This window comes from Octopus sinensis, linkage group LG3 (assembly GCF_006345805.1).
Source record: "Octopus sinensis linkage group LG3, ASM634580v1, whole genome shotgun sequence".
In the NCBI taxonomy this organism is placed as follows: Eukaryota; Metazoa; Mollusca; class Cephalopoda; order Octopoda; family Octopodidae; genus Octopus; species Octopus sinensis.
Window position 1 is genome coordinate 11317757 of NC_042999.1, and position 23625 is coordinate 11341381.

Sequence of the window (23625 nt, forward strand, 5' to 3'; positions counted from 1 at the left end):
ATAAAAAAAAACAAAGATTATTTGCTTATAAAATAATAAAAAACAAAACAGTGCAGCACCCATGACTTTTGGAAGTATTTCTTGATGGTCATAATCATCAAAGCATAAAATGAATTGCTCTCATTAGCTGTCAAGATACCCTTCAAATATTCTGTGTTTCCCGATATTCCTCAACACTATTCCTGATGTGCCCATCCACCCTTTCCTCCTCGTTTATGCCTTTTGGGGTTTTATTCTGGGTACTTCTATCTTTCTTTACTTGTCTGCTTTCTGTCCCCCTGTATACAATAAAACCTTTAATTATTTTTTTATAACTTTTAAAATTTTTATACAAAATGAAAATGGAAAAATATTTTTCCAATACAAAAGTTTGAAGAATTTTTTTCATTAATGAAAGCAAATTTTTACATTTAAATGTAATATATACATAAAATAAACATTTAAAATAGATGTAGGCATGGTTGTGTGGTTAAGAAGGTCATATGTTCCTGGGTTCAATTCCACTGTCTGGCACCTTGACCAAGTGTCTTCTACTATAGCCCTAGGCAGATCAAAGCCTTATGAATGGGTTTTGTAGACAGAAACTGAAAGGAGCCCATCAAGTGTGTGTGTGTGTCTAGACATCTCATGATGGTTGTAAATGAAGTATCACCATCATACAAGTGATGGTGATGGTTTCCAGTCTTTTGTGAAAAACAGGTGTGCCATAATGAAATAACAGAAACAGGTGAGTGTTGGGAACAGGAAGGTCATCCAGCCACAGAAAATCTGCCTCAACAAATTCCATCTAACTCATGAAAAAGCAGATGTTAAAACGACAAGTTGGATATTTCTGAAAAGTTGTATGAAGTCAACTGGCAAGATTTGAAACCTGTTCTTATTCATTTCCAACTGTTTGTAGTTTTCCTCATCATTTATCCTTCAATGGTAATTAGTTGCTTTTAATCAAGATGGAAGGTGAGGCATTCTTCTTTTGGTCGTTGTATCAGAATACCACTGGCTATAGTTCTCTCTACATTAAATGTCTCAAACAAACACATATTGTTATGGCATTTTGTTTAACAATACAATGTAAATGAAAAGCTAGGTGGTAAGTTCTAACATGGTGGAACACTTTCCTTCCTTCACTAATTGCCATTAGTAATAACACAAGACAGCAATGGTTTTATCTGACTGAAATGTGCAAATATAACGTTTGCTGCTAGGATACATTTCTATTGACACAGTCAAACAGGTCTTCGTGGAAAATCAATTTACATTTGTAAATGTGATAGAAGCAAAGGGTTTCAAAAGGTTGATAAATGTAGCAGAGAAAATCAAAGCTAACATTTATTAGAAAGGAAATGGGTCTTGAGAAAGAAACGGTCATCATATTTGAATTATTGAAAAATGTCATTAAACGAGTAAATAATCTGATCTGCAATTACTTTCGGATTACAGACTCCAAACGAGCCAACAATTTTCAATGTATTCCCCTCGTTAAACACACTTGAGAGTTTTACTGTTTCCCCCACCCCACCCCTTTCGTTTTTGTTTTAAGAATGACATCGTTAAAACAGGTCAAATGATAATAATAATAATAATAATAATGTTTGTACAAATAACTATCAGGATAAAACAAAAGACTAAATAGATTAGCTAAATGGCTTTTCAACTGGATATCTATTGAGAGAGAGAGGTAAGGGGGTGGGAAAAGGAGCAGCAGAAGTACCAAAGAATTCTAAAGAATGATTGGTATCAGGTAAAGTAGGGTTTCTTTTTTATTGATATCAGGTGAAGTATTATTTATTTCAGAATCTGTTTGTATTGTATTTATTGCTGTGATCACATTGGGACAAAATAATACAGTTTCTTTGTAAATATGCCAACCAGATTAAATCTTGTGTGTGTGTCCGTGTGTGTCCACACACACACACACACACACACACAAACAAATTATGCAATGTTATAAATCTAGTCTCATAGTAGCCAATGTCAGTCACATCCAACAATTGTTAATTTCCCTGACCACACTTGGAAGGTTCTTCAGCATGACACCATCCGTTAACATGAATTGGCTGTTACTTATGAGAACTTATTGAACAATGACCATCATCCTCATCATTTTAACATCCAAGTTTCCCTGCTTGTATGGGTCAGACAGATGGATTTTTCTAAGTCCTAATGCCCTTCCTGTCACCAGCTCTCACCTATTCCAGGTAAAGTCATTTTTCCTCATATCTAGACACGTTTCTATGGAAGATTGTGAAGGACCCTTCTTGCATGTTGGTGACACTTGTTCACAACTGTCTTGCGAAGTCAAGGAAAGGAGACACTGACACACAAACAACTGTGTGTGTGTGTGGTGTGTGTGTGTGTGTGTGTGTGTGTGTGTGTGTGTGTGTGTGAATATGCTTCAACTAAGATTATGAAGTGGTGTGAAAGGTTTACTCTTGGCTTCCATATAAAAAGCTAAGACAAAAGGGGACACATGGAGCCAAGTGAAGTGAGTGATGATTAAGTAAAGCAACAATATTGAAATGGCCCCAACATTTGAAGTGATGGTCTAATCTGGATACAATTAGTGTCGTTTGTTTTCAATATGAAGATCTCCCATCATATTTCCAATCATTATATCTCTATAAACAACTGGGTTTATACCAACATCTGCTCCACCCCTATTTACTGTCACTTACCCCTTCCTCCTCAGGTTTTTTCTTTTACTTTCTTCCCCACCAAACTCGTATCAACCATCACCCTCACTTGAACCCTTGTTCATCATAGATGATATTCACCTTTATACCCCCCTCTTCTAATTAACTGTCACTCTCCTCACACACTCTAATGAACTTATCCACCTTAATCCTGAACCTCAAGACATTTTTCTTTTTATATTCACCTTCTTAAACTTTGATACCAAAGTGTAAGATGACAAAGCATTCCCTTCGTTATGTTCATCAAAGCTGATCACACCAATATGAAGCAGTTATTGACTTTTTATGTCAGGGAAACCTTTTGTAGCAGGTGGATGAGTTTGACATCTTACACTTGGACATCTTGTCACCAACATCTCCTTTCCAGCTACTCTCTCACTCACTCTCATCCAATGCATGGTGGCTATGTATCTCTTTTATGGCCAGGCTCCTGTAGCTGTCTCTCTATCATACTTTAGCCTCTCAACATCTGGCAGAAACACCACTTCTTTACTACCACACCCTCTACTCTACTCAGTCAAAGTATCTTTTTTTCTGTCTTTACAAGCTGCTTGGAAAGGAAATAAAAGCATGCAGTACGGGCTGCAAAGTAGTTGACATAACACAAAGGACATCCAACCGTCGAAAGCCTGGCAAAGAGGATAAAGGACATCCAACCGTCGAAAGCCTGGCAAAGAGGATATGGGACATCCAGCCGTCGAAAGCCTGGCAAAGAGGATATGGGACATCCAGCTGTCGAAAGCCTGGCAAAGAGGATAAAGGACATCCAGCCGTCGAAAGCCTGGCAAAGAGGATAAAGGACATCCAGCCGTCGAAAGCCTGGCAAAGAGGATAAAGGACATCCAGCCGTCGAAAGCCTGGCAAAGATGACGTTGAAGCTTGATGACGTCTTATGGCTCACTGGATCCAGTCAAGCCACATCCAAGCCATGCCAGAATGAAAAGCAGATGTTAGACAATGATGAAGACAACGAAGATGACAATGATGACGAAACTAACAAGAATACTGATAACAAAATCCAAAATGGCAGAAACCAAAGAAAATCTAGAATTTTAACTCAACTTGAGATATTTTTTAAAATTATTTTTGGAAAGAATATTGTACAAATTCAGAATCAGTAAATTTACCCCCCAGAGCTCAGTCCACTCCAGTTTGTCCCTACTCCCTGTTGTAACATGTTCGAATTTGAAATCCAGCTGATAAAATCTATAAAACAGGGTTTCAGTTTCAAAACAGTCATTTGATATAATTAGATAATCTACAAATATGTAAAATTAAAAATTCATTATTTTCTCTCGTTAGTGATTGTGCATCTAAACAGCATCTAATGGATTTGTAACTCATCCACCTGCTACAGAAAGGTTTCCCTGGCATAAAGAGTCAATAACTGCTTAGGAAAGAGATTGTTTTGTGTTATTTGTAACATTTAGTTACCATGGTTACTTGCGTATTAGTTGGTGTGATCAGCTTTGATGAACATAACGAAGGGAATGCTTTAAACGAGGTGGTGGTTGGGGTCAGATGCGTGAAAGGGTTCTTCCCCGAAACCTTTTAGGATTTGCTTTGGTGCAGATTAATTTTATCTGCATAAAGGGAGAGGGCTGATGAGATGGGGTGTCAGGACAGACTTCACTTACTTTAAGGGGACACCTGACACATCGTCTCCTAATTTCTTCTCTCTCTCCAGCTGAGGTAGCCATGTATCTCCTCTACAGCAGGAAACCTGCTTCTGTCCTTCTCAATATCTGACAAAGTACCCCCCTCAACTCTGCAGCCCCACCCTGTAAAAGGGGTCTTACAAGCCAATTGATGATCTTGTTAGTGCCAGTGCCATGAAAACAAAAAGCACCCAATACATTCTATAGTGGTTGGCATTAGGAAAGGCATCCAGCCATAAAAATCAAGACAAATGAAGCATACAACGGTAGCCCTTAATGCAACCATGCCAAACCAGACATCGGAGCTCAATCAGTCTTCTGACTCGTTGGATCCTGTGCAACCATCCAGCCCCTGCCAACATGCATCATAAGCATTAAATAACCATGATGAGGAGGAGGAGGAGGTGTGCCGGGGAACACAAAAAAAGCTGGTATCTTGTGTCTTTATTTTAGATAACTATTTACTTATGTATAAGTCGTACCCCTAATTTAGTGTTAAATCTTGTTACAAAACCTTTCCCTTCATAGCTCTAGCTTTGTCCCATGGATAAATTGTACCCTAGTTTTTCTATTGAGTTAAAATCAAGAATAAAAACCGTATACCTTATATGCAAGTATGTACAGGAACTCATTATTTCATGCATTTATTGCCTGCTATCGAAATGTAATAAAAAAAAAAAAAAAGCTTAGCCCTTGACCTTTATTAAATACTTTTATTAAAAACAGCAGAGCCATAAAAACATTGGCAGAAACAGCCAAAAAAAGTTCCAACTGGATTTGGTTAAGGGGGAATGGAAGTGAACTTTAAAAAACATAATTTACCCTACAATACAACTGGTATCTCAGACAAAGTGGTTACATCAAGGGTACCATGGCTCTAAAGTACTTTAACACCCAGGGGAGTTGCAATGCAAACGGTACCACAGGATGTGGTGGCAGAAAGGTACTCAGGAGTCATGAACTGGATATGGCCTCACCCCGCTTGGAGCGTAAGGAGTTAAGGGCCAAAACATTTGCAGGAGGAAATGGGATTCCTCTCTGGGGGACTTCTTGCTCTTCAACTCTCTCTCCACCAGTTCTTACTATCTCATTGTTTTCTTCCTGAAAAGAAGAAGAATGGTATCCTTTTGGTATTTGGTCGGCAGAAACAAACTGCCAGGTTAATCACACTTTCCAATAAATTGGTTCTGTGTTTATAATTTAAACTGCTATGGTTATGTGGTTAAGAGGTTTGCTTGCTAAGCACATGGTTTCCGGTTTGGTCCCCTCAGATGCTGCTTTGGGCAAGTGTCTTCTACTACAACTCCAATCTTAAACAAAGCCTTGTAAGTGAATCTGGTAAATGAAAACTGAAAGAAGCCCATTGTGTGTGTGTGTAGTCCATTTCCAATCTTCAGTAAAACATGTCTTGGCCATGGGGAAATATTACCTAGCTTGGAAACAGCTGAGGACGGGTGACAGGAAGAGCATCCAACTGTAAAAAAAAAATCTCTCTCAACAAAGTCCTGTCTGATTCAATGCAAGCATGGAAAAGGGGACATTTAACCCTTCAGCATTCAGATTATTATGCTTCATCCTTTAGCTTTGAGATTTCAGTGATAGTTTATTTATTAGAATGACATTGTAAGGTAGGAGTGGAGGCACATGGCTTAGTGGTTAGGGTTTTGCACTCAAGGTTTTAAGATTATGGTTTCAATTCCTGGACCAAGCAACACGTGTTCTTGAACAAAACCCTTCATTCCATGTTGCTCCAGTCTACTCAGCTGGCAAAAAACAGTAATCCTGCGACAGATCGGCATCCTGTCCCAGGTGGGGAATATATACGCCACAGAAACTGGGAAACTGACCCTTAAGGGCTTGGCACGGCTTGAGAAGGAAACATTGATTTTATTTATTGTAGGGTAGGTGTGAGAGGCCAAACTCAATTGGTTTGAACACATAACAGGTAGAATATTTGAGCCGGATATGGCTGGTTTAAATGCTAAAAGGTTAAATGATGATGATGATTACCTGAATAATCATGGAATTTCACAGTTGAAGGATTAACCAATAAAACCCTAAGAAAGAATCCTCTACACACACATCCAAGATCTCTCTCAAACATTCAGTACTCAGAGTGACAACCACATTTACAACAGAGTGAAACTGGTTTCTCAATGCATTGTAATTTGGTAAGTAAACTCTGAGTTCAAATCTCATCAAAGCCAACTCTGTCTTTCATCCTTTCAGGGTCAAAGTACCAGTCAAATACTGGGGTTAATGGTATCTACTAACTGACTACCCTCAAAAATTGCTGGCCTTGTGCCTAAATAAACATATGTTGAAGGTCACACTTCACAGATAAGTTTACAAAAAGACCAAAACAGTCAAAATAATTTGCAACAATGACTCGGGTTTTTTTGTTTCGTTTTCCTTATCACCAAATCATAACGAGTTGACTCTTAAAACTCTTTACATTAAATAGATGTTGACATAACTAGACAGACACCAGTTGGCCAACACTTTCAACAAGAAATTTCAAGACATTTTGAACAAATTCTAGAGCAAAATTGTTTTCAATTTTGTAATTTCACTCAAATAATTTCATTAATACCCAGATATTTAGCCAAAAGTTAAAAGTGGATACCTGAGTCAAAACATAGTTAAGAACGTGACAAAGACTGACAACATCCTATGCAATGCTGACACACAAGAATTCTACCTAATTCCTGAGTTTAGTTGACAAAGCAAATCTGAAAGGTCTTTGAACCTAACTATCCTCATGACCTCACCTACAGAGAACCCCTTAATACATAGTCTTCGACTTAATTTTTTCATAAATTAAAGAATCCTTCTCAAAGAGATCGTAATTTGGAATTGCTAAGTATCACAATTATATTTATAGCATGAAATTCTAACTAATCTTCGAATGCCTCCATCTCTGCTATGTGCCTACTTTGTGCCCTTGCAAGGAACATGACAGAGTGATAGAATAATAAGACTAGAGGCAGAACCCTCAAAGCTAAGAGACATCTCTGAAATGACTTGAAAAGAACAACAGAGAAAAGGATCAAAAAGTAGGGAGCAAGATGTCTTATTCTATTGGCTCATCCCATAAATAATGCAGTGTTTTTCAATTGCATGAACTAAAAGTTGGAGAGTGGACAGGATAAACTATCTGCATCAACTTGCTATAAAAGCAGGTAGTAATTTTAACTCCTGCTTATTCTTAGTGCAAGTTTTGAAGAGTGCAGTTCGATTTTAACAGTTATTTTTTCAAAGCTATAAATGGAAGTGGTAAAGGAGCACATTTGGCATATTTTGCTTTGAGTTCAATAAAGGCAACAACACAATGGAAAGTGTGAGGAATATTGATGCAGTAAATGGGGATTGGACAATAAGCGTAAGCCAGAGTCAACGGTGGTTCTAGAAATTCCAAGCCAGAAACTACAGCCTTGAAGATGAGTCTCATCCTGGAAGATCTGTAAAGCTTGACAAAGATGTCCTGCAAACCCCGGTGGAACAAAAGCCCATCATAACTGTTGAGGAACTAGCAGAGAAGCTTGGATTTGGTCATTCAACCATTCATCAACACCTGCATGCCATTGGAAAATGACCATCTTTGGTTTCAAGACAAAAGGTGTTTTTCCACCAGGATAATGCTTGGCCACAAACAGCAAGGAAGAGATTCCAAAAGCTGCAGCAGTTTGAATGGGAAACGATGCCCCACCCACCATATCCACCAGACATTGATCCATCTGATTATCATTCATTCCGCAGTCTTCAAAATCATTTGGATGAAAAAAATATGAATTCTGTAGACAAGGTTAGAACAGTACTGGAAGAGTATTTTTCAGCATGGACAAGTGAATTTTGCAAGAAGAGCCTTGCAAGTCTACCAGATAGATGGAAGAGCATTGTAGAAAATGGAGGAGAGTATAATTTTAGATTAAAAAAAGAACTTTGTTTATCTCAATTTTGAGAAATAAAGGAAGTATTAAAAAAACTGCATTATTTATGGGATGACCCAATACATAAGAAGCCAAAAGTAAGAGGTCTGTATATGTGATGTGACATGAATAACAGAGATGAAGTGTCCCAGAAAACAGGGCAACATACTAAGGAGATTTGAAAGAAGATTTGAGAGGAATCTATTAAGAATGGAAGTTGTGTGGTTGCCTTGATGGAGACGAAAAAGAAAGAAATCTGGAAATGCTCTGAAAGAAAGGTTGAGGAGAATGGACGAGACTGAAGCAGACTCAAAGAGGTTCAACTGTCAGACAAGTGAGACAACAATACGGTATATCGTCATCATCATCATTATCATGGTATAAAGTGTGACAAAAAACTTGGAGGAGGAGAGAGAGCAGCTGGATCATTGGAGACAGTTGCTGAGAATATCTGACCAAGCAGGACAAGTGGCAGCCAATTCGAAAGGGGTCGGGTTTAATGACTGCTATAGCAGTATGATTGTTAACTGTTACAAGAGCAAAGGTGTTGGTCTTGGAAGCAGCTACAAAAGCAAATGACTGAACCAGCTTAATGAAAATTATAGAAAATATTATAGCAGAACTAATTAAGAAGAGAATTAGCATTGGTGAAACGTATCTCAGGTTTGTGCTAGAAAGAATTACTCCTCTTCCTAGTGAGGCACCCACCCACTGAAGGGCTTAGGAGTAAACCATCCTTTCCTAGCAATCATTGGGTTGGAGAAAGCTCTTACCAAGTTCCATGCTATCATCGGGTGGCCATTGAAGTAAACCAAAAGCAAAGAAATGGCTTGTGAGGGCCATGGAATTCATGCAACAAATTTAGCAAGCAGTAAGGGGTCTGCTAGGGCTCAGTTATCAGTCCCCTATGCCAAAACAGAGAAATTCATAACTGATTGTTTAGGGGGTGTTTTGTATGCTGATGACCAAATTCCTATCTGAAGGAATCTTTTCTAGATCTTATCTGGCAAAATCAGAGAAATTCAAAATAAGGAAGTAAATTTGTCAACAAAATTTTAGTCAGAAGGGATGAAGACACGACCCTTTAGCTAGCAAGTGTCATGTCTTATTCCCTATTTACTAAAATTAGGGAACATCAAAGTAATGTTTAATATTGAGAAAAGGAGAAGATTGTAATTCCATACAAGTGCAAAGAATGGATGTTGAAGAAGTGTAGTGACATCACAGAGTGTGACAGGGGAGGGGAACTGTGTGTGTGTGTGAGGTTGCTCTTGAGGGCTACTGGTAACATGTAACCTAGTACAACCCGTTTCCTGGTCAGCACCACCAAGCCTGCTTGGTTCATGGATGGTTTTTGGACACCCTGCAGGATGAAAAACAAGCCCTGTCAAAGGATGGATGGACTCAGGAGAATCAATACAACAGAGAGTGAGGGACCCCTAACTGTAGTCACAGCAAGATTCTTGGAGAAGGACCTTGATGTAAAGCCTGCCCTTTCATGATTACTGGTTATTTTGCTTTGGTCTGTCATCAGCTCTCATCACACAATCTTATTGTACAAGTGTTTATCACTAGATTCCAATAACAGGTGTCTCTTTATGGTGACCTTATTTTGCCATTCCATCCACTGAAAGTTCTTTGACAAAGAAAGAATAGCAGCTGGAAGTGCACAGTTACGGCAGAGATCTGCAGTGGGACTGGATGGTCATCTGAGAGGTCGTGGACAGAAAGGTAGTTATGTCAATGAGGAATCAAAAAGACAGGGCAATCACCTGTAAAGACGGAGCAATCACCTGTAAAGACGGAGCAATCACCTGTAAAGACGGAGCAATCACCTGTAAAGACGGAGCAATCACCTGTAAAGACGGAGCAATCACCTGTAAAGACGGAGCAATCACCTGTAAAGACGGAGCAATCACCTGTAAAGACAGAGCAATCACCTGTAAAGACGGGCAATCACCTGTAAAGACGGAGCAATCACCACGCATACATATAAGTAGGTAGGTAGCCTACAGATTCAGTCTTAGAATGAATCTGACCCTGTAACACTGGTTGCCAAGGGAATGCATTATGACAGACCTTGTAGAACATGGTGGTGGGAAGGTGGTAAGTCAGTGGGAATTATAAACGATTTTTGTCTTCTTTTTTTAGAACCGCTCTGAAGAGCTGATTAAAGAGCAGATAATTCTTAAAAGTTACCTGATTGACTATATTGATTGATGAGATCTATAAACTGCTGACAGTGAAAGACAAATCGTAAATCAATGTTCACTTAGCTGCTACAAAAGAGACATGATGCACTGATGCACTCCTTTGCCAGGTAACAGTATGGCGCCAGCCTCATTCTTGAGACGGAACATACAGACATCCTCACTCCCATACGTAAACCTCCTACTCTGGATACGAGACATTTTAGCACAGCTGTTTTGGTACCACCAATTTGGCATCTCTGGACATCAGACATTTTAAGGTTTTTCTCATGAGAGAGAGAGTATTTCTGTTTATGCCTTTGAGAAGAAGGGAAAGTGGTTGCGTCAAGTGTGTCCAATAAATAAATTGTAATGTCCCCCACCCGATCTCTCTCTTTCTGTTCAGGTGTGTAACAACATTTCTCTTTATGTATATAACGAGAAAGGAAAGTAACCATCATCATCATTTAATGTCTGTGTCCCCTGCTGGCATGGGTGGGACAGATAGATAGAAGCTGGCCAGGTAGAAGCCTGCACCAGACTTCTGTGACTGTTTTGGCAGGATTTTTACAACTGGATGCCCTTCCTAACACCAACCACAATGGACTTAGTGCTTTTTATGTGGCACAAGCAGAGGTGAGGTCAGTTTTGACAAGGTTTTTACAGCTGGATGCCCTTCCAAATGCCAACCACTCTGAGAGTGTGGACTGGGAGCTTTTTAAGTGGTGCCTGCACTGACAAGGTCACCAAGTACATTGCAAGACAAAAAGAAAGTGTTTACATTAAAAGTGTAATGTGTCTCTGCCTCTCTCTATCTGTATGTGTGTGTGTGTGTGTGTGTGTGTTTGCCTCCAGTGCCAAAAAGTCCTGTTGCCAAAACAGATTGAATGTCCTTCCAGCCGCACCAATCGTCTCAACTCACCCTCTTCCTCTGTGTAGAACCTGTCTCTACATTGAAACATTAGCCACAAAGCTTTAAGAATACATTTTGCTGCACCATCAATATAAAGCAGATTATATCTTATAAACCCACCTAACTATTGAGGCTGGTTGCAAAGATATTGCCATTTGTCCCCTGAAGGGATTCTGCAAGTAAATGTTAGAAGAAAATATAACCTCTATACTGAGAAGTTGATACAGAATTAAATCTGAACATTAAACCAGAGATACTCAACCCTTGTATGCATGAGAGGAAATTTATTTTGAGACATTGGGTAACAGTGTAGTGATATGCTGCAGTAATTTATGTCTAATCTTTTATTCCATGACACAGTAAAAATGTGAACAATATTAAGGAAATGAAGGACACAAGAGTTTCACACAAATCCAAAAATGATATTTTAGTGTAGATTTACTGAACATTTAATAACGAAAAGTTGATTATGTTCACCTTAACTTCTGGTGTAAAACAGAAGTGATATGGAAGTATATTAGGAGCCACACACGTAAATAATGTTTATAAAATAAACTATTAACAGTAATTAGCTGTTTAGCAATTAGTCAAATGTCATACTTAATTATTCACATTGTTTTGAATCAATAATCATGGCTTATCTCATAGCTTCAAGATTTCAAAGATGGGATTGTTTATTTTTAGAATGACATTGTGGGATAAGTGTGAGAGGCCTGATCCACCTGGTTGAAATATAAAACGGAGAATATTTTGGTTAGATTCTGTTTAAATGCTAAATGGTTAAGTCAGTTTAATCAATCTTAGTAGTCATCACGTGAAAACAATGTTTATGAAATAAACTATAAAACTAATTAAGTCAGTTTAATTAACTTTAATATTTTATGCATACAAAATGCGATTCATGTGACGTAACTCTGGAAGTAGACTTTGTCATCAACAGTAATATCAGAAAATATAACATACAATGATTATAATTTGACTTTCATCAGATTTCTAGGGGCCTATAAAGACCCCCTTCAGTTATGATGACCATGGGATTGCTCCAAGAAAGTTCCCCTCCAAGACACAAGTCCAGGCAAAGTTGTTTATGGAAGGCCAGCAGTCAGCCATGCATACCAGCCACCCCTCTCCATACCACCAATGTTATCCAAGAGAAAGGCAAAGGACGATACAGTTTGGCACCAGTGACATCATTGCAACTCATTTCTACGGATGAGTGAACTGGAGCAACGTGAAATAAGGTGTCTTGCTCAAGAACACAACACACAGCCCAGTCCAGAGATTGAACTCCCTACCTCATGATTGTCACCACTGAGCCATGCATCCTCAGTTGGTACTTATACAAAATGATGAAATACTAATTTTCAAGGGAAAAATAGTACTTTAAATGAAATTTAAAATTTCTTGAGTAACACATCCCATAACTATTCTATTTACTTGCACTCCTCCTCTTCTTGTCCGAGTCCTTCTTTCTCATCATGCATGTGTGTGTGTGTGTGTATATAGTTTTCTATTATTCATTGCCTGCCACCAAGCCTCCTATGTGCAACTTTCACTCTCTCCTCTCTTATCTTTATAGTATGTAAAGTGTGACTCAAGAAACCAACCAACATTTATATGAGTTATTGCATAGATTATAAAACAGTAATTAGGTCATTTTAATTAATCTTGATCATTACCATACGTAACAATGCTTATAATTAAATATCTTGTCTGTGACTAAAAACACTTGCATTCTTCAGATGTTCCAGACATGAACTCAAAGACCCCAGTATTTGAGAGGCTGTGGAAGCACTGAAAGAAAATCATGAGAAAACACCTACCACAAGGGTTTAAATTGCAACTGCTTCAGGTTTTTAATTGCTCAAACAATGTTGATTTAGTTAATAAGTAAAGCTGCTGTGTGTCCTTGCATGTGTGACAAGTCACGGCATGATTGCTTTGTTGCTTAAAGCACAAGAATTTAGGTGACCCTTATAATAAAGGTGAGGTAAGGGTGGATGACATTTTAGGTCATACATCTGATTATTCTCACCTCAAGAATATTCTAATAAAAAAGAAAAGGATGGGGGGAGGGTAGAGAGGCTTTAAGGTAATTAACCATTAATTTAGTAGAGCAAAAACAGTCATTAACTTCACCGTTCTTAAACAGTAAGGACAAGAGATATAAATTAAGTAGGTTTTCAATTTTCTTTCAATTAACTCGGACTAGATTAGAAAGAAAAAGTTTCACACCTGTGCAGTTTCTAAGTGTTTCAGGAACTGTTGTAGACTACAAGAATGCTATGACAACCTAGGTACTCTCTACACCAAGAACTTCACTGTGCTACAATAAGCAATGAAATGTAACTGGGGTATGTTTATTAATAGTTAAAAGTAAGTTCTTTTTTAAGACAGTGATTTAAGCATCATTGGCTGTTATTTCTAGCAGGTTGAGTGACTATACAAGACAGTGGTCCTTCACCCTTTGTAGCTCTGCATCCCTCCATGGCATTTCACAAATGTCCCACCAAATGAAATATTCAACATTATTTTTTATCAACAGAAATCAATTTCTTACATTATCCCTTCCAATATGTGACCCCTTTTAAAATATTTGCGTAGACTGGTGGCCCATCTGTTGAATTTTCAAGGTAATTGCCAAAGGAAACAAGGATTTCTAGAATATAATGTTATTAGTCGTGTATCACCAGTCTTGTTTTCTGTCCAGTGAAGACACACAATGTCCTCTTGGATTTTAATCCGGTTGAAAACTTTTTCCTTGTTTAAATGTTTTAATAAAAAAAAAAATTTCAACATGCTCTAAACATGCAGCATCCTTTTTATGAACCACTGACATACAAAGAAGCTGCTTTGTTTGTTTGACCTGCTTGTAATAACAACCTAATCCCCCTCAAATCACACACTATCCTTTTAAACAGAGAAGGGCACAAACAAGAGACATTCTAAAAATCAGAATCGGACGGCAAAGGCTGGAATAGCCTTGAGCTTAGTTAAGATCAACACAATCAGAACTGAGCTAGGCTTAAATATAACAACAAGACAACCATTGGAATGTAGAGCCAATCATCAAAGATTAAGGGCATAGCTACACATGTGAGCCTCCCCCCCCTCCCTGATGACTTTGTTCCCTCATAACTTTTTGAAAAATGTTTGGTGTACATTAGGATCTTATCAATATTTGTTGTGAGAAATTTTTTCAGAGGAACAGAGAGGAGTTTGGGGTAATTCACACACTTTGAGTCTGTTTTCTTCATATATTTTGATGAGGTGTGTCAATTCTCTCCTCATCCACATCAAATTCCGATATAATCCTAATCCACACCCTCTGCAAAGCATTTGTGAGAAATTTTATCTTAAAATCTCCATTTATCAGAAAGTAAAAGAAAGAAAGTTGGGGCAAGGGGCACACATCAGTAATTGCGTTGGTTCAGGTTTTGCATCTAACTCTAAACCAGCAACAAATGCAATGTTCCAGAAATCTAAAACTATTCTATGTATGGGGGAAGGAATGTCCATTGTAAAATTTCAAAAATTCCAGCCATTATTCAAAAGACATAGAAAGCACGTTTAATCCATACATTTTGGTGCAGTGGTCGTGATAGATTGGTCAAACAGGGTCTTATTAAGAGGAATATGGTCATGGCCCAGCACCAAAGAATCTGATGACGCACAACAATTTCCAATATTATTTTTTAAGGCTACAGTGACCATTTTGTAAGTTATATATGCATTCTCTTGTAATGAGCATTTTAAGGAACCTCGAAGCAGTTACTCGACTAGCATGAAACTGCAGTCAAATCTCCCTTCTATCAAATCTTACCACCTTGAAAAGATAAACCTGCAGTTTAGGGTTTTTTTTTGTTTTTTTTTAATGTAATTGGCCAAAAGTGATGTCAATGAAAGTCCATAATTTCATGCAAACAATTTAACCATTAGGGAGAATGGGACAAGAGCAAGGCCGCCACTTCCTGTCGGTTCTTTCTGTAAACGGTTTATTACATTCTTCCCGTGTGGTAGTGATGGCCAACATGCATCGACATGCAAGGATTTTTCAGTGGTTTGTTCATTGCTAGACATAGTGCATAGGTGCACCTCAGTGGCTGCTATTTCTGAAATAGATTCATTGGGATGGTTTCCTAGATTCTCTGGGATGCCAGTCCACAGCAGACTAAACTCGTTTCTGCCGACTGAGTGGACTGGAGTAGCATGAAATGAAGCGTTCTACTCAAGAACACAACACACTGCCTGTTCCAGGAATCGAAACCACAATCTTATGATCAGGAGTCCAACACTGTTACCACTAAGCCGTTACCATGGCCAAACCATAATCCACCGATTTACCTGTCCATAAACAATATGAACTCTGATTAAATCAATGGCGTTCTCATTAGTTTGCAAGAATGCATTCTCAAAGAACGGTCCCAGGTTGGACAATTCAAAGTTAGGATTTTTTAACTTCCCAGTTAATTGCTGCAAGGACCTCAACAATTCCAATATGATGAGAATTCGGTTGACCGACATCAACTGGGTTACCTACTCCTGAATTCATGTCAAACTGGCTGAATATTCCACAAATACGTACACCCTTTAATGTAGTTCTTGGACATAATTAGCATTGAAGGAGGTAACAAGCCTGTACCAGGACAAATCTTCTATACAGTTTCCATTTATCTAATTTTACTTATAAGTCATGAATCAATCCAAGGTTATTGAAAATAACATCTAAGATGCTGCACAGCGGGATCGAACTCGGAACCTCGTGGTTACGAAGCGAACTTCTAAACCCTTCGACTATATTGCGCAATTTCAGTGCAGGATGTACCGAATGTAAACTGCAAGTGTGATAAATAAATTAATGGAAAGTTTATACACGCACACACACGAGAAAATCCGTTTTCTGTTAATCCCTTTTTCAAATTAAAATACCGTCTATTTGAAACAATAGCGGTGAAAATAGAATTGAATTAAAAAAAAAAAAAATCAAACAACAGGTTATGAAATAACGATAGTGACTTCATTTAATCAATAACAAGTTTATTTCGTAGCCACACCCGACTATTAATATCGATTAGGTGGAAATATCGAAGCGAGCTAACTACTCTTCCATATTCTGCGGGACAAAAGCTACTTAATATCCAACGTTGAATTAGAGTCAATAGAGGCCAGGATAGGTTTTTATAAAACAATTATTTCTGTGGTGGTGGATTTTTAAAAATAATTTAAGATATTTCTCCAACACAGATTGCAGAAACATTTATAACAAAACTTAACCTTTTCCTTAAAATATTTCTGTTAAATAACATTGCCAAGGTTTCGATTAATTTTGAAAATAGTTTAGTAAAATAACTTTGTAATTAAGTTGGTGTTTTGAAATATAAATGAATGGAAATTTTGGAAGGTTTTAATTGAGACCAGATTAAAAGAAAGTTTGTTTCGAAAAAAGCAGAAGTGGTCCCTCGGTTGGGTTGGGTTGGTATTAAAAGGAGAGTTTCTCTTTAGACCTCAGAGACGGAGAAATTAGAAGCTCGGCCTTGATCGACAAGGAGGAGTGATTTGAAGGTGATTTGTCTTATTTCTAGCAGGTCGAAGAATAGTTGAAACTCACACACACACACACACACACACACACGTATATGCGAACGGTAGCTTAGCGTAGACGGAGTGACGGGGGCGGTTTCCCTGTCCACGGCAATTCTTATCACGGGCGTTGACAACTCACGCTACGCTAATACACACACACACACACACACACACACACACATATACACACACATACATACACATATACACACAACGCACATACATACACATATACACATACATATATATATATATATACACACACATACACACGCACACATATACACACACGCACATACATATATATACACACACACACACTCACGCACTCACATATAAATTTTAAGTGCATGTGTGTAAGTATGCGCGCGCGTACGCATAGCTGGCAGAATTTAAACAAAACTGTAAAAAGCTACCAAGTATTTAAAAAAGAAAAGAAAAACTCATTTTCCGTTGTCACAAGATTCGACCTTAACATGTAAATTTAATTCTTTGCCAAACAATACTTTGTTCTAATTCTCAGTGAAACTTGTTCTAAACTTATATTTATAGGTGTTTCTATCTGTGATATTTTCGGAAAATAAGAGAAACTCGTCACTTTTCCCATCTTACTTGGGTTTATTTCTCTAGCTTAGAGCAAAAGTTGAAAAAAATGTTTTTTGATGTTGTGTACATAAGTCAAACCTGATAAAACAGACCAGCGATCAAAGACACGCCAACTGTGACTATCCTGTAAGACTATTCAATGAATAGAGATTTTTTTTCAACCACAGTCATTCCAAATTAATACAACAAAACAATGAATAACATTGATTAATGAACTTAAAATGTAAAAGAAATAATTCTCGCAAATTAAAGATAGAACCAGGGAGGGGAGTCATCGGTGAACAAAATAAATTATATAAATAAAATAACGTCCAGTTTGAAGAATTCGGCGAGTGCGAGAGAAAAATTATTCCAGACACACCCTCCTCTGTTTCACTATCAACGGATTGCTGGCAATAAAAAGCCTGTACCAGTTCTTTTCGTACGACAGCTAACAAATTCCGACAATGAATAAGAATTGTTTAATGGGTGCTATGTTAATACAGTCTTAAAAAGGGGACATGAAAAAATCCCAATCAACGTTTGTCAGTTGACATGCTGGGGGACACCCAGCTCTGCAAATTGTATTTTTCACTTGATATATATAAAGTGATTGTGTATGAAAGACACGAAACAGAGTTATTAAAGATAATGAAGACTTGGATTTTATGAACAAGAGATGCAGGAAATTAGGGGGAGGGGGACAGGGGGCAAACATCAAACGCTTCTACCTAGAAATTGAGACCGGTTCACAGACTTTCGTGAACTTGGCGATGTCACACGCTGCTGTATTAATCAAAGATATCGTTTAAAAGACGTCCTTGCGCAGCGCATCTGGGACAAGTTAGTCCTACAACCCCATCATACACAAGGGACTTCGAACTCATTGCAAACTAGTTAGTGTGCACCCGCTGCTTATACCCTGAAGACAATGCCATCTTAAGGCAGGTTCTGTGACCAGAAACCCACTAGGAAGTAGGGGTGCGGCAAGGGTTTGGGCCACCCTGTAAGGTAACGTACCATCATGTACTACAACAAACTCATTCCTTTAAAGTGACCACCCCGAGCGATCCGCGCACGCTTACTACATCACTGAGCGCTGAAGGGGACAATTTCATCATATTTCAATAGAGTAGGCCTCCATTTCTTCGTTGCAGCCCTTCAACACCTAAAGATGGTCCCCTCCCGAGTGTTGCAACACAGATAACAACACTGCATCTTATATGTCAACGGGGGCAAACAGAGTTCAACAAATCAGACTTAATGAATATAGAAATGATATCTCTAGAAAATATAAGCGAAACAGTTGAAGCGGTGCTCGGGAGAGGAAGAACCGGCTGTCGGACATTGTCCGGCTTGACCAACTGGGACTGTCTCACACATTCTTTTATATGAACCATTGGACTGCGAATTAAAAACGGGGAACCACCTTCAGTATGGTGGTGTGTTGGAGGGGGGGTAGGAAATCGGGATGGAACCAGTACTTATTTTAGCCAATCTTAATCGATTGGTTAAGTGACCCCTATCACTCGGCTCCACTACAATTTTAACCGACCGGAAAGGGCTGTCACCCCTACCTACTCTCTACACACATATCATGGGTTTGCTTATAAAAATGGAAGATAAAGAACTCAATACTTAAAACATATATTTCCTGTTAAGTACCTCACACGAAACTCAAGGCCCTCAGGAGGGTCACCTGCGTTTCTTCAGTCTACACACACACACTAGTGCCAGCCAAAGTGAAAGTGGGCTGCGATACCGGAGGATCACCACCCCCACCCCACCGATTCTGACAATCACCGAGGAATTTTATTTCTCCTTTTAACACACCGAACTCTGGAATCAACCAGTTTCTCATGAAACATATTTTGGATCGTTTTTAATATTGTTCTTCTTGTTATTCATAGGTGCCATGAAGACTCTGCTCGAGTTCTTTTGTGTAACTATTAAAATTAAGAAACATTTCGATACTACTCAAACACAGAGGTCCCTAAAAACTAACCCTACAGGACCTCTATTTAAGTAGGGCCAACATTTTATACGTTTCGCCCTTATCGACCCTTACACACACTATATATATATATATACGACGGCCTGGCCTTCCTCGGGGTTATTTTTTCCTTTCTAACATATTAAAATGTTTGTGTTTGTTGTGCTGCAATATTGAACAGAAATGTGTGCACGTGTCCATGTCATTGATTTCTTTTGGGGAGAGATTTAATACTTTCACCCTAATTTTTTAATCGAGAAGGAAAATAACCGCTAATACTACAGACCCGATTGAATGAAAATCGAAGTTTGCAGTGTCGTCTTAATTCTATTCTCCAATGCAGTTATTCAATTAAAATACAAAGATAAATTGAAATGTCAAAATGCGCAAAGTTTTCTTTTCATCTTGGATAAAATATTTATAAGTGTTATATTTAGATATTTAAAAAATACTTTTTTATTACATAAGATTTGAAATATAAAAGACCCAACACCAAGCGAGGAGACAGTTTAAAACTAATTAAAACCAAGTTAATTAACGTATTACAAGACAATTTAAAGAGAGAAATATGTCACTTTTCAAGAAGATAAAGTTTTGTTATTTGAAGAATTTGTTAAATATTAAGTTTAATATAATATTTTTTCCTTTTAATGTCTAAAATCAATGATTTAACGTTTACCTATAATTTATGTATTTATTAGGGAAAATAAAAAATTGTTTTCTTTTGTAAATCCGTCGATAGATCAGTTATTTAAAAGTTAATTATCTCTAGCTGTGATAAATTCAACAAGTTGCTTAGGATGAGAGATACTTTAATCGACAATAATATAGTTTTAACAGAAAGGCTTAGAAGAATTAGATGAAAGTTCTCTGGTATAATTTTTCTTTCGTGTAAATAAATGTTTATTTTAATTTTAAAATTTGCCAGCAAAATCTTATAAAATGTCTATTTATATCAATTCGTGGCCGCAAAAAAGAAGAGACGGGTGGAAGGCCTAACGATGTCTAATAGCGAAAGTTGGTTTATACTAAAAAAATATATATATATATATAATGTGAAAGAATAGAAAATTTACTTGAGTGTCTAATATTTGGTATGAAATAAGAAAAAAGTTATCATTATCTCCGAATTATATAACTAGAAAAACAAAACAAATGTTAACAAATGCATGTTTAGCTTTATAAATACATATGAAATTTAAAAAATTATTTTAATATTTCTTACCTGACATTGTTGAAGTGGAATATTATGTATAATTATAATATATATAAGCAGAATATTATTGAGACGTGGTTTATCAGTAAAGAAGCTTCACTGCAACCGTCCTGTGTTCCGCAGAAATGGAATGCAAAATTATTGACAGTTTTGAAAGCTTCACAGGAAAGATTTCACTTGTGATTCTGTCACTAAAATAATCACTTTGACAGAGGACAGAATAGGAAGAAGAAAAAAAGAAGAGAGACAGACTGCTCTTGCTTAGCCTAGTTACACCGCGTTACCTGACCTCCTATTTCGTATAGACTCGCCCGACACCTTCGGCTTAGCTTTCACTTAAGCGTATATATTTGTATATATGGATGTGTGGTTATATTACATATATATATATATCTACACTCTGAAACTTTTCTCTCTCTCTCTCTCCTCCCCCACTCGGCCACAATTAATATTCTTCTTTTGTTATCGAATTCAAACTCTCAAACTAAATTCTCCTCGCCGTTCTCATTATAATAAAATATCTCGCAACAGCAAACAGGTTTTCCAGGTTGACTTTATATATATATACACACACACACACACATATATATATATATATATATATATATATATATATATAATACACACGCGCGTGCGCACGTACATATAACGTTAATAATGGCCCTATATTATCGTATACTGGTGACTGGGGACAGAAACCAACTTTCGAGTTGCTTCATCGAACACAGCCCCCATCGATTTGTCGGGGTGGCAGCAGTGATTCCACACAGAGACATATTGAGTGTTGTTTACGCAATGCCTGTCCACCACGATATCTCACTGGTGTTCTAAATAAAGGCGGTGCCATGAGGTTAGGATGTCGGACACAAGATTTTCGAGTTTCAGCACTTCTTTTCGGAGTTTTGAAGTAGCTACTCTGGCCTAAAGGGGAAAGAAAAGGGCCACAGAGTTGGGAGCCAAAAGTGAATTTTAAAAAATAATAAAATCGAAGGTTTTGGAAAAGAATATTCTTTCAGAAATATAATTCCTGTTGTATGAAAGAGAATCACTAAAAACTGAAAGGGAAAACTACCCCCATTTCTTTCTCACATGGGGCTTCGAGGGACATTTTCAGATTTCTGCCCTGGATCCAAATCCTACTGGAATCAACTTGGCCCACCGTTTCAATATTTGGGTTGTTTTAATATTTATTTGAAGTATCTTCTATGTGAATGGTATTATAAAGAAGACCAAGTTTTCTTTTAATTCCACTGGTATTCATTAATCAGAGAATATTCTGCAGTTACTTTAATTGGCTAAATTCGCGGTCAACAGAATTTGGCTGAAGCCATGCCTGGACCTATTGGGTAATAATGTTAACCCAGTTTATGTTTCGTCTTCTTTGTTTGACCTTGTTTGTGAAACCCAACACGTAACAGTCTGTGAAATATTGATTAGAAAAACATTCTCATTTGCTGGTCCGTTCGAGATATTTTCTTGTTCAATACAACGCATACACGTTTACTATAGTTTTTTTTCCCCGTCTCGGGCACAAAGACCCTCCATTTTAGAGGTCAAACAGGAAGCGGATCGTTCGCGCATTTCGTAAGAGCATTATCGATCTGCAAGGGAAGTTTATTGGTCCCAACCGGACAGTTGAAACTGCTATGTTGCAGTATTGGTTAATCAACAGTTTTAGTTCTTGCTACACACACGAAAACAGAGAGGAAAATCCAGTTTCTTTGATTTCTTCCCTCGCCACCACCACGACCACATTTTTTTCTTTTTTTTTTTTTGGCATCATCTCCGACGGCTGACCAACATATTTGTTTGGGAGTTTTTCGATGCAATTAAAATATATAATAATTGGGAGACCATTATAGCTTCTCTGAGTAATCAGCAAGCTACTGAGAATGGCTGACCAACTTGGCTTTTGTTGAATATATTAACAGCCTTTTTTCTCTTTTCCAGTCGATATTGAGAGAGAGAGAGAGAGAGAGAGAGAGAGAAAGCACTGAGGGTGTCAGGGCGAGAGAAAGGTGAGAGCAAATATCTCTACGTATGCATGTCTCTCCAAACAGCACCCACTCTACAGATGTAGAATTAACTTCTAGATTCTTCTCTCACCAGGAATGTCAAAGAATAATAACAACGATCCAATTGTATACTTATTGCGTGCTGCACTGTTTTAATGTATTTCTTTTGCCTTTTCCTGATTTTATAATTAAGTCGACAAGTAGACATTGACTTCAAATAGGGAGCTAAATTTGTTGTTTGAAAGATGGATCGTCTTGTGGGTTTTGACCAAGTCAGCTACTAATGCTGGGATTTTAATGTATTGATCAGCAGAGAAGCAATAAGTTCAAGATTTGGTAAGTGATCGACAGAGAGTATCTTGCTGGAATCAAGAAGCATCCAAAAGAGAAGTGGAAGACTTTCTTGTTTAACAAAGATCTGATGATTTGAGAAAGTTTAATAACAAAAATTTAGAAAGGACTGCAACTCATTAAAATCTCTCTCAACTCAAGCAAAGCACTTGAGTTCAGTTTGCTTTAACCTACTCAACCGAGTATGAGTAGCAGTTGAGTGCAGCCCCTTCCACTCATTCTCTCTTGAGTTGTCACATCTTAGTACAACTCCTAATTCTGATGGTGTCTGTGTCTGCCCCATGGCTAAGCAGGCAACCAGAACAATTCATGAAAACATGGTATATGTAGTAATGCCATTCTTGAGTCTTAGACACTGCCAAAGTCTTTTATTAGTTCCACAATGCTGTATATTTGTGTAGTTAGTATCTAGATCATTCCAGGGATATGAGACATTTTCACACAGCTGTTTTGGCACCACCTTTCTGGCATTACAGAGTCAATGCTGCCTTATTTAACAT

The 23625-nt window shown here is 37.8% G+C and overlaps 1 protein-coding gene across 1 annotated transcript in view; it reads right to left on the reverse strand.

Annotated features, from left to right (window-relative positions):
* Positions 1 to 21201, reverse strand: part of LOC115209888 (gelsolin-like protein 2) — a 67896-nt gene extending 46695 nt beyond the window's left edge. The window contains exon 1 of the mRNA XM_029778471.2: positions 20769 to 21201. Within this exon, the coding sequence (XP_029634331.1) occupies positions 20769 to 20775 (7 nt within the window). The 5' untranslated portion in view covers positions 20776 to 21201. The remainder of the gene's footprint in view (positions 1 to 20768) is intronic.
* Positions 21202 to 23625: the final 2424 nt, after the last annotated feature.